The sequence below is a fragment of the Cryptomeria japonica genome, chromosome 7 (genome assembly GCF_030272615.1).
Source record: "Cryptomeria japonica chromosome 7, Sugi_1.0, whole genome shotgun sequence".
Classification (NCBI taxonomy): domain Eukaryota; kingdom Viridiplantae; phylum Streptophyta; class Pinopsida; order Cupressales; family Cupressaceae; genus Cryptomeria; species Cryptomeria japonica.
The window spans coordinates 481,224,411-481,237,189 of NC_081411.1; the positions used below are offsets into that span (position 1 = coordinate 481,224,411).

The window sequence follows — 12,779 nt, forward strand, 5'->3', positions numbered from 1 at the left end:
CCTCTTTGTCCTCATCCGATTTCTGCAAATCCTCTTATGCGCTTTGCAACTCCCCCATTTTCCCTCTACTTTAAAATCCCAATACAATAGTTAATCGATTTTATTATCTATATTTTTTAAAATAAAATAAAATAATTATTAAAATTTATATATACAAAAAAATCACTTTATTTACAAGATTGTCAACAAAAAAATAAAATAAAATAATTTAAAATAGACATTTATTTTTTAAATTTAAAAAAAAAATTAAAAGTTTATAAAATCTATCATTCATATAAATTTGCTCATATAACATCAAAAAAGTTCATTCAATTATATTGTAGATAAATAATTTCTAGTTTAAAAATATAAATCTAGATTTTATAAAAAACAATTTTATTTTGAAAATAAATAAAAAAATCACTTTTGACTGATGCAAAAAATCGATAAAATAGGCTTAAGTGAATGCAATAGTATTGTCTGGGTAGTAGAAAAAATAATATTCATGAGACCACCGACTCCACAAATTGCTAGCCAAAATAAGCCACGAATTACTAGCAAAATTAAGCTAAGTGAGAACTTCCCCTCAGTTAATGAGACAATTTTTAACCCCCATCTAATAAAAGATACTATTTTTAAAAAAGAATTCAATTAATCATGTAACAATTTTTTTCTTCATGAAACCTCTCTTCTTAAACTAGATCTTTAACGACCCTAGTATAAGACCCTAGTATAAGACCCACCCACACTTAATCCATTTCAATTAATCATGTTGAAACCTCTCTTCTTAAAATAGATCTTTAACGACCCTCGTAAGACCCACCCACACTTAATCCCCTTAGTCATTTTCACTTGCAATACTTTTCTTGTTTGTGAAGTCTCCGCCAAAACGATGTTCAGCTAGAGTCAACTTGTTCATGCATCTATACATGATGTCTACTACACGCCATGAAGAGACTATTCGAACGATAAAATAGAATTAAACGGGTCGGCCGCACATAGCTCTGATCAGGGAAGTTAAAAAAAGAACAGAAGTGCTTGCTCCTAATATAAAACGACATGCAATCTTCTGTTTGAAAGCGGTTGGAAAACCTAAGACAGCAGTTGGCTTGGAATTATCTATTAAACTGCGAGAGACGATTTCATTTTTGAACGCTACAATCCCAAGCACTCGCTTGCTCCTCTTTTTAGGTTTTTGGATTGAAATTCTGTTTTGAGAGTGCGGAGAGAAGGGAATTGAACTGACGATGGAAGGAGAGGACGCAAAGGTGAAGGTGGGCGGGTTATGGTCAGGAACAATCCAAGTGGATTTGGACAAGTGGACGGTATCTATGCTCAGAGATGAATTGGGCAAGAAATCAAATTGTTCCCCGGACTCTCTCAATGTAATTTGCGCTGGTAGAATTCTCAAGCATGAATTGGCGGACACAATTCTCCGCAACGTTGGTTTCAAGTGCAATTCCAAAATATTAATCAGCAAAGTTGCAGCGGATCAGGGAAAAGCAATCAATGATGAGCTGACCACTCAGACCCGCCTTGCTCGTATCAAGTATGTTAACTCCTGCTCCCTCGTCAAATTATAATTGATTGGTCCGCAATAGCTCAGTTCTTAATATTCTCTTGCAAATATTTTATTTTAAAGTTTAGTCTTTTTATTTGGTAAGATAATGTTAAGCATGCCATGTGATTGATTGATCCAAGTTTTGGAATTGGCTTACCTAAATAACAGTATCCTTTTTTTTCACTGTGATGACTCATGTTAATGATGGAACACTGATGCAAACTAAATGCACACACCTGTGTAAGAAGCCTCGCCCAATAATAACTTTTAATGCTAATGATGGAACATTGAGGCAAACTAAAATCACACACCTGTGTAAGAAGCCTCGCTCAATAATAACTTTTACAAACTGTATTCTGCATTTCTCATTTGAGAAAATTAAGTTGAGGGCAGGGTTCGGATGTCCTCTTCTGCAATTCTTCATGTAACTTCTTGATTGAAAATTTGAAACCGTTTTGATTTTAAACAAATTGGCAGTATAGATAATTTGCATTTCGTTTAATACAATGCCTTTGATCGTGTATCGTATATTTTAGGTTAAAATAGATCAATAAATTTATGGCGAGTCCTGTTTTCTGACCAGTTAAGAGCATGATACCATATTGTATTTTAAAAATAGTAGCTGTTAAAAGATAAAATTACGTGTGATTGCAGGGAAGTCATAGACCAAAGCCCAAGACCTTAAATTGGTTCCTCAGAAACATAAACAACAAATAATTTAGGCAAAACTTTAATGGCAAGTCGCAACATGGACAGCAAAGTAAAGATATTTTTGCTTTTGCTACCATCAGATAATTGATTAGTCCCCTTAACCTCCACTGTATCTGCAACTATACCGAAAATAGTAATAACTGAAGATATCCAACTTCGAAGGACTTGACATTGGCTAGACATATTAAAAGGAATAATAAGAAACATGAATTTGCAGAGGATAAGTTTGCTACTAATATGAACTCTGCTGGCATGTCCATCATAATAGGACCATTCTGTAAGATGCACTAAATTTGGATTTCAGAGTTGAGAATAGTGTCCCTGGTTTGGGATTAGAATTAAAATTTGAAAGCAAATAACTTTCTTGCATGTCTAGATTCTAGAAACTTAAATTGCCTTATTTATATTGACCGATTACTGGAAAGACTATTAAATTTCTTTGAAGTGTATAATTCTTTGATGCGAAGCACGGAGCAAATAACTGTTGTCCTAAAATATGCAATCTTCTGAACAGACTAACCCTCTGAATATCATTATAAATTTATAGCCTTGCTGATCTTTATTCGTGAAGGTGAAAACTGTTGCCAAAAATGGGAAAAGGAAACACCCTAAACCTCAGTGTAGGCCTGGGCAGCAAAATTTACTCCGAAGAGAAGAGATCTTTTATTGAGATGAATGTTATATGTTCTCATCCTCCAGCTTCATCAGCATCATCTTTTCTGTAGATGCAAATTCTTGTTGTGACATCTGTCTCTTGGATTATTAAATTTCCTTTGTTTGGAAGTAGCTGTAATGTTTCAAACAATTGCACTTATTGTCATTTTATGACACCCTTGGTCCATCAATGAGAACCGATCAGAGATACGTTCAATGGACCAGCACTGCCCCAATTCCTTTCACCCTTGCATCTTGCCTTCATACCTTGGAGTCTGTTGGTCCTTTCTCCTTCTCCTTCCCTTCTTAGGAATGCCAGATTTCAGGATTCGGGGAACCAATCTACCCCTTCCCTTTTGGGAAGAGGTATCTTGTCTCCCCGAGCCTCGGAACTCAGCCTTCCCTTGTCGGATTTCAGGATTCGGGGAGCCAATCTACCCCTTCCCTTTTGGGAAGAGGTGTCCTGTATCCCTGAACCTCAAAACCTGGCCTTCCCTTCCTTGCTGAATTTCGAGATTTGAAAAACCAATCTACCCCTTCCCTTTTGGGAAGAAGTATCCTATCTCCCCAAACCACGAAACTTGGCCTTCCCTTCCTTGCCGAATTTCAAGATTCGGGGAACCAGTCTACCTCTTATCCCCAAATCATCATTCTTGCCTCTCTTCAACTCATGCATGTCTTGTATGTTTTCTTACCGTCATGATAAGTGTGTATTTTGTGGCTTTCTCTCACATATGTTGTGTTAACTTGTTTTTTGAGTGTGACTTGTGGGAAACTTTCTCCCCTTTTGACATTCAACAAAATCTAACCTCTATACATGCGTTTGGAGTCATTCATGCATCACCTTCTTTCATTTTAGCATTTCTTTCTTCCCTTTTCCTCTGCAAGCTATTAGAATAGGTCTAGAAGTAGAATTTGAAGTGTTTGGTTGGTTCAACACTTGCACCTTGATGAGAAGGAAACCGGCCTTCTCCGAAGATTCAACCCCTTGCGCAAGGTCCCACAATTTGGGTTTGTTTCCATGTTTCACAAGGTTGCTGGGTTGATAGCTTAGCAAGGATGCAAACTGTTGTGACAACAGCACCATTAGGAGGAAAACTTCAAGCAGCAATTTTCCAATTGCTGCCATAGTAACAGGAGTTGGGAAAATAGGTGTAACTAAAGAGTATTACCATCATCTCATTTTTGATTCCTTGTAGCAGTCTAAACAATCCTTTAATATTCCCAAACAACTTGCAGAACTTTTTAATAGTATCCAGGCCAAGTCTCAAAAATTGTCTTCAAAACTTAAATAGCTTTGATGGTGATTTCACGGTGGTTGCTAATTTGCCACTCAGTTTACGTTCATACTGAATGCTATATGTGTGGCAACAAGATCTACCTCTGCATCTTTTAAAAATAACACTATTGCAGCTCTCAAATCACGTGGGGTCTTCAAAATCTTTGTAGAACCTTGGACACTTTTGTATCTTCATTTGTTATGTTGTGGAACACAGACCTCCAGCCATAATCCTCAAAATGCTGGAGAATTTCCAACTTCCATTATCAAAATCCCAAGCTTTCTCCCGTTGATGCACCATTTTCTTTGCAACCCTCTTAATTTTTCACCTCCAGAACTTGTATCCTTTCTGCCAGTGGAGCCATCATGAAGAGGCAAGCCCATCAAATGAGGAGAATGATATTGTTGATGTACGTGCCTTCAAAATCAGCTCAATATTCATGATCGTGCTACGAACTCTACATTAGAGTGGGGTACAACAACTACAATTAATGTGATAAGCTATTTTGACTAAAAATGTCCAAGTAAAAGAAGCTTTTTCTTTTAGCTGTTTCGTAATGATTAAATATGACAATGAATGGATGTTGGAAATGACTTACGGTAGGTCCCTTTACAAGAAATGAATACATTGATAATGGTCATGCTATGCTGCATTTCCCTTAATATCAAATACATATTTAATAATACTGTCCCAAGTTAACAAAGCTTGCATAGCTTAACTGCTACACTTAGGACCAACTGAATATTATGTTGGAAGATAAAGTTGTACATTTGAAATCAATGGATCTCCTACACATGGACTTTAAACATGTTTGTCATATACTCCTAAGTGTTAGCTTGTACAAGTTTGATATTTAGAATTATTTTTTTGTCATTGGATTTCTTGAAAAAACATATATTATTATGGGTCGTACAGAGCTGCAGTAGATGCAATGACAAAGAGACATACCAATGATTCGTTCCCAGTTGATCAATTCAGCATCGAACTTGAGAATCAGCATGGGGAAAAGATGTCGGCTGTTTCTGAGACTGACCAAAGGTACTATCTTATGATGGATTTTACTGTTTCTTTTGCTTATGGTACCCAAGTGATGATATATGGTATAATTAATTGTACTTGACACCAATACAAATGTCAGTTTCATTGCCATTTTTGTGAACAATATATTTGTTGCACTTGCAATTAATATCCCTTACTAATATAAGTTTTCCTTCCTAACCATAAAAACTTTTATAAGTTTTTTCTTGTGAACTGTATTGAATGAAGCATGCTTTTTCCTGAACAGGGCTGTTATGATGGGACTAATGCTTCATGCAAAAGGTCGACATTTTATTGAGAAGGGACAATATAAAGAGGCTCTTGAAATACTTTCCATGGGAGAGGTACCCATTGTGTTTTGAATTATTAATTTTTCAATTTCACAAACAACCATATTTACTTGCCAATCCTCCAGTGTATTTCTTTCAGTGCGCATAATTTGTTTAATGGGATTGTGCTATCTGGCTGTGCATAGTTTGTTTAATGGGCTTGTGCTTTCTGGTTGTGCATAGCTTGTTCAATGGGCTTGTGCTTTCTGGTTATGTTCGTGTTATGGCTAGAATGGATCTCTGCTTTCTCATTGTGTTCGTGTTATGGCCAGGATAGGTTTCTTTGTTCTGATTCTGTTTTGTTATTCTGGCCCAAAAGTAAATGGGCTGAAACAAGTTATGGAGATTAATAATGAGTACTGAAATTCTAATCAGTGGTGCATGCTAGCTGTTTTTAATTTGCCTTTTCATGGGCCCTGCCACTATAAGTGGAGATGGTCAATATTCGTTTTTCTCATATTACTGTTGCATTTTATTACAGGAGGCATTTACCCTTTGTAATCAAAAAGTACTTGAGGTGAGTATTTGTGATCGTGCTGTCCATTCTAAGCAAAATAGGTTGTAATTGTAAGTTATCAGTTATTCACTTACAGTAATATTTGCTTGGTCATTTGTACTTTAGATGGTGGACAATGTTCCTTTATTGCAAATAGACACAGTTTGGTGTTATTTCATGCTGCGCGACATATCCTGCTTGTCTATGGCTGGAAGACGTTTAAAAGAAGCTCGCAAAGGGCTTGAACGGTGCTATGGTGCCAACATGGAGAGAGCTAGGGTTTTGCAAGGAGGATTTTGTCCAGAACTTGCCATGTGAGACATCTTGGAAGCATTGTTTAGTTCAAAACTTCTGAGTACAGATTGATGATAGACCTTACCAGAAATTTATTTGAAATTGTGCTGGGTTATGTTTTTCATCTTTTTGGTATTCTTTCATAGAAAGAAGATACTTTCTGAGCATGCCATACATGCCAGGGAGTGAAGACCAATAATTGTTATTGAAGATTTGGGTTTCTTCTGTTTCATTTTTTATTATATCATGAAATTTTCATTTTTTATGCCCTTACACAGTAATGATTATCCGACAGATTTACACGACTCGAGCTTCTAGAAGGGATTGTTGCATACCATACTGAATTATTTAAAGAATCACACAAGGCACTGAAATCAGCTCAAGAGAAATATAACAAGGCATGTGAATGCTATTCAGTTTGATCTTCAAATGTATTTTATTTGTGGACTATAGAGCTCTTGACGCTTACCATGCAGCTTTTGAAGTTAATGTCCCCTGTAAATTTTGTTTTTGATTTAGATGTAAATGAATTACACTAACTTTTATGTTAACTAAGGTTGATCATGTAATTGTCTATTCCTATGAACAGCTTCAGGTCTCAGATGAAGCTTTGGCACAGCTGGTGAGCATGGGTTATACAGAGCAACAGTCCAGACGGGCTTTAAGAATGTCTGATCAAAATGTTCAACGTGCTGTAGAGTTTGCCATTGAAGAAAAAGAAAAAATTAACAAGAGAATACAAGAAGACAGACTAAGAAACAAAGAGATCAGGTGGATATTAAACTTTTCATCTAAGTAAATTTTGTCTTGAGGATCATAATTCTTAGCGGTCAATAGATAAGTGTTAGAATGTCATGTCCTTGTGTTATGGCATTAGGGATTCAAAATGCACGCAAGAACTTCTTGGCAGAAGCATGTTTGCATTTCTGTGGTGTGGTTAATTATATGATGAGATTATAAAATAATTTCTGGCTGGCAGAGAGCAAAAATCTTACGGCAGGACACTAATGGGAAAGGCAGTAGATATGACAATTCTTTCCAGGCTTGCCTCACTTGGGTAAGTGAAAGCAGTACGTTTCAGATTTAATTTTATTACTGAACGGTGGCCGATGAACTATCTAAAAGTATATTTCCTTACAAAGAAATTCTGTATATGGTTGTCAATAGATTTGATGAATACGAAAATAGATCTGACAATTTCTTGGGATGCTTAAGGTATGAGAAAGCCCTAGCATCAGAAGCACTTCGAAAGAATGAAAATGACATGCAAAAAGCCTTGGACGACTTAACAGATCCTGAATCAAACTCTGTTTTGCAGGTAGAACTTTATAAATATGAAAAGGATCCGACTCTTGTCAAGAAAGTTTCTAGTTTCATTTTCATCTTCTTGTATCTAATTGAAAAATGTGATATCATGATATTCTGCAGCATTCTGTGGACTCCAGGAGACGGAAGAGGAGAAAATCTTTCAAAGAAGAAGATATTGCAGAAATATTATCAATGGGTTTTGAAAGAAGCAGAGGTACTTGATAAATTACTAAAAGCTACTATCTTCAAAATCTTTGAGTGTCATTGCTTTTGGTATCACATCTTTAATATTAATTTGATTTGAAATGTCTTTATGATGTTGGGTCAGTCGTCAAAGCTTTATCAAACTCAGGTACAAAAGAACATGCTATAGATTTCCTTCTCAGAGAGCTCCCAAATCAAGCTGGAGGCTCTAGTGGTGGAAGTGCATCTGAGGGAAGTTCAGTTGCTAAAGAAGATAGCCAGCCAGATGACACTCCAGGTTCTCAAGACCAGATGCAAGATGACATGGGGCATCCGATCAATGGTACATCCCTAGAAGAGCGGGATGAAGAGATGGAGGAAGAGATTGCAAAGAGCTTGACTGGAGACCCACTAGCAGATTATGACATTGAAGTTGAAGAAGAGGGTAGAGCCATTGTAGAGTATTTAACATTACTTGCATCATCTGGACATGGACAGTAATATTTAAACTAATTTTGCAAAGAATTTCTCTGTTCACAATGTTATTGAGGGACAAAGTATATAATTCAGATAGCTTATTATGTATTGAAGAATTCCTGCTATAAAATTCAACACCAAAGCATATGAGTATCTAAGCACATTGTAGATTGAAAATGCCTGCTATCAGAAATTTATCTTATGAATTGGAGAATTCCTGCTATGAAATTCAACACCAAAGCATATGAGTATCTAAGCACATCGTAGATTGAAAATGCCTTCTATCAGAAATCCATTTTTCTTTTCTCCTTGATGCGGTGTTTGTTAAAGTGCACTCTGGAAGTAAAAATGTTTTTAGTATGCAATTTCAGAAAATAGTTCAGTTTAATATTTTCACTGTATGTCTTAAAGACAACATATCTCATAGGGAGAGTTATTACTTGCACTAGATTTTTGGCTGGTCTCGGTGAGTGTAGCTTTTGATTTCCCAATTTTTTCCTAGTTTTTGCCGAGTCACCAAATCCAAGACAAAATTAGGTCTTTGGAGTTTTGGCAAATCATGAGTTTTTGAACTATGATGCACAAATTTGGGGTGCTTAAGGTATGAGAAATTTGAGCCTATAATTTTGTTAGGACTTTCAAGGTTTTCTCTCATTTTCAAGTTGTAGGTTGGAAAGATGATATTGAAGGCATGATTTTGAAAAAAAAAATCATGTGAAAGGTTATTTTGGTTGTCTTGTTAGAAGATATTCAAAAACATTTGAGATCACATTGCAACTCTTTCAAAAATTTGATGAGTACAAATAGTAGGAATTAAAAATAACAGTGGTTTCCATGTGCATGTTACTATGTCTAATTGTGAAAATTTAAAATCTTTAAGCATGGATATTGTGCAAATAACTGAACAAACATTTCATGGGCACCAATGTATAATTACAGTTGTTCAGTTTAATATTAATAAACATAAACATCAGCAAGAAATCAACACAGGAAAAACTTTATAGGACACAAGATGTTGAGACATTTCTAGTATATATTCCAATCTCAAGTTTCACCATACATGGGCATTATGGGAAAATTATGCTACCATTAGTTGATGAATTACATCAAAAAGGTTGCGTCTAGTCCTATATTGAAACACAATTGACGTTTTTATTAGAGCCTTCAAAATGACATGAATATAGGTTAATTGTCATATATGATTATCAGAGTCCGCAGGAAGAAATACCAATGGAAATTAATTAATTGAATCCGTACGGAATCTGTTGCAATCACAAAATTGGACACATTGTTAATAAGTTGTCCTCAATAGTCACCACACTCTTTTTCTTAAATTGTGCTAAATAAACTTGCAATAGTCACTTACATTGTAACAAATATCATAATTCTCTATTTTAGAATATTATTACCTTGAAACATGGTTTCAAACAAGGCTGGAGCAATCACTAAATCTGTTGGCAATATAGAATATGAAACTACTGGAAGTGGTTATCTCTCAATGTGTTTCACGGCAGTTTTGAAGAAGCAATTTAGGGATATGTTTCTATATGGTTGTTGTATCAGTTTGACCTCAATAAACCTGATAAATCTCCATCAGAAGTTTTAAAAAAAATTGGGATGCCTGTAGGAGACATTAGAGATACAGAAAATTCTTCTGAAGTCTCCTAGTGTCTGTAGACATCCCCATATAGGTTTCTAACATGGGAATACTGACGGTCAGGGTACGACTCTCTTGGTAACTATGCAATAAACATAAACATAAGTACATAAGTGAGGCATTCTCGGCATGTAGCTTGCAAGTAGAATCTCAAAATGCAAATTAATGTGTGGTCTGCCTATGCATGGACACCTGGATTTTTGCTATCTTTAGTTGATGAATAACCTTAGAATGGCTGTGTTTAGTGCCATTAAAGCATCCATAACTATTTTGAACAAAAAATCTTTGTGTTTGCCAAGAATTAGAACTTTCACCATACCAAAACACACGTCACAGGTCTCAACACAACATGAATATAGGTTCATTGTCATATATGATTATCAAGGGCTGTAGAAGGTAACCTTTAGGGGCAATGACCATATAGATTGTGTTGCAATCTCAATATTGAACTTGTCAATAAGCTGCCCTTGATAACCACCATGATATTTTTTCATAAACTGTACTAAATAGTCATGAGGAAAAAACTTGCAATATTCACCATATTGTAGCAAACATGTTAATTTTCAATCATAGCATGGTTTTTAATGGAACAAATCTAGCAAAAACACTTAAAACTGTCGGCAGTACAGAATGTGCAACTACCAAAAGTGACTGTCTCAATCAGCATATTTTGAAACTGTTATATTGCAGCAGCACCCTTGGCAGCGTTTGATAAGCACAAGGAAGCAGTTCTAAGGATGTGTAGCCATATGGTTCTAGTGTCAATTTGGGAAGGGCCAGTGGTAATGAATTACAGTTCCAACATTTGCAGCGTTATCATCACAAAGGGGTGAAAACAGATCATATATGCATTGTTATATAAGAAGTCATGGTTACACTTAGTGCTAGGAGTCCAATAAACAAAGCGCTTATTTGAACTCCAGTTTTCTTTAAAGGTGCTGACTGCAGCGATTAGTGAGAAGATCTTACACAGTTTGCATCTTTAATTTAGTCCTTAAGGGTCATCAAATATAGACAATACATTAGCATGCCACAACCTACAAATAAGAGCACTCTCTGGTGACTTAATTGATGCATATCCTTATTTCAAACTAGGTATGTGATGTAAGTTGATACGTCTAAGTGTAATTTCCTAATTTTACGACACAGTATCAATTATTAAAATGATAACCAAGGTCTAGGATTTATCTACATCATTTTAATTGATGTATCCTTATTTCAAACAAGCTATGTGACTTAAGTTGATACATCTAAGTGTAATTTCTTAATTTTACGACATGGTATCAAATTATCAATTGTTAAAATGATAAACAAGGTCTAGGATTTATCTACATCAAGTTAGATACAGTCCACTTGAGCATCAATTGTTAAAATGATAAACTAGTGTGAGCATTTCATTTCCACTATTTTCCCCTTTCTGCACACCATCTTTGTTAACCACTCAGGAGCATGTATTTTGGCTTCTTTTTCTTTTCTCTCATGTGGATCCAAAGAGGTCTTCGATGTAGGGATAGTGATGGATTGAGGTGAATGTGGAAAGGATGGTACCAACAAAGGTGGAATGTTGTGGGAAGTGAGAATCGGAATCAAAGGTTATGAAGAAATAGAAGGGTGTGACAAAACTGAGGTGAAGGTAGATGGAAGAAGGCAAAGAAGTGGGAATGAAATGAACCAATCCCCAATATTGGCAATTCACACCTTTGTCACCTCCTACTAATGTCATTCTTCATATGGCCTATCCATAATCAAGTTTTCAACAAATAAATCATTTACTCTCCTACAATAAGAGAGATTTACAATATCGTAGCTAAGGCAAGTGATCAAAAACAAGGTTAGTGGACCCCCACTTTTTTATTACCGCAAATATCCTCACACGTGCCAAATTGCATACCAAATATGGCATCATATAAATCTCCCATGTCAAAGCAATGGTACACGGGTAGTGATGCATGCTTTCATTAACGAGGAAAGCCCAAACAATCTTTTGAGTAGTAGAACTAATATTAACTATATAGAATATCAATGGATGGAATGTTTTTACTTCTAGTATTCTTATCATTTTGTTTAATAATGTGATTATGTTGTCAAGGGCATCATGGAATTTTTCTATTCTAATAAGTTTGTGTATCCATCTCGAAACCCTTTTTTTTATCAGCTAACCAATAATGTAATACCTGCCATAAACAATGTCTCTTCATTTGAATCCAACTACACATGATGCTCAACCGTGGTGATCTCAACAATAGCTTCAGCAATGGGAAAGCCCGGTTAATAATCAAAAGCATGAATAAATCTAGCCAGTACCTGCCCATCAAATCCAGTGATCTACTATTTATCTTGGTAATAAAATTTTAGACTCGTAACTTGCAAGGACAAGCTCAAGAGGCTAAAAGAATCTAGGAAATGATATGGCCTCCAAAATATTAAAAGAATAAAAAATTTAAGCCAATATATCTCCCTTTTGGGCTTTTGCTATTAAATCCTCTTTTCACAAATTGACTTGCCCTATTTTCGTGTCCTAAATATTCATTCACCAAGCCACTTTTGAAGACAAATAAGGGAAGGGACACACAATTGTATAATTACAGATATTTCATTTCAGTAGCTTAAGGGGATGTTATTTTTTTAATCATTTATTCATTTTATTGTAATAGCCACTACCAAAAAAATTGCAGAATAACAAGCAAAGCCTTCTCTTCACAAACTAGTGTTTTGAATTCAATAATTCAAAAATACAGAAGGAATATATGTAAAAATGACTGATCCATACCATGGGGAGGCAAGAATATGAAATCTAAACATAAATGTGCCA

At 35.5% G+C, this 12,779-nt stretch overlaps 1 protein-coding gene across 1 annotated transcript; it reads left to right on the forward strand.

The window, feature by feature from the left end:
- Positions 1-849: 849 nt before the first annotated feature.
- Positions 850-8,592, forward strand: LOC131065740 (uncharacterized). The gene is made up of 11 exons (XM_058000361.2): positions 850-1,528; positions 5,101-5,223; positions 5,471-5,567; positions 6,034-6,069; positions 6,175-6,362; positions 6,638-6,740; positions 6,932-7,113; positions 7,322-7,399; positions 7,558-7,660; positions 7,771-7,864; positions 7,979-8,592. The coding sequence occupies exons 1-11, from the start codon at positions 1,227-1,229 to the stop codon at positions 8,332-8,334; spliced, it is 1,662 nt and encodes a 553-aa protein (XP_057856344.1). The 5' UTR covers positions 850-1,226; the 3' UTR covers positions 8,335-8,592.
- The last annotated feature ends 4,187 nt before the right edge of the window (positions 8,593-12,779 follow it).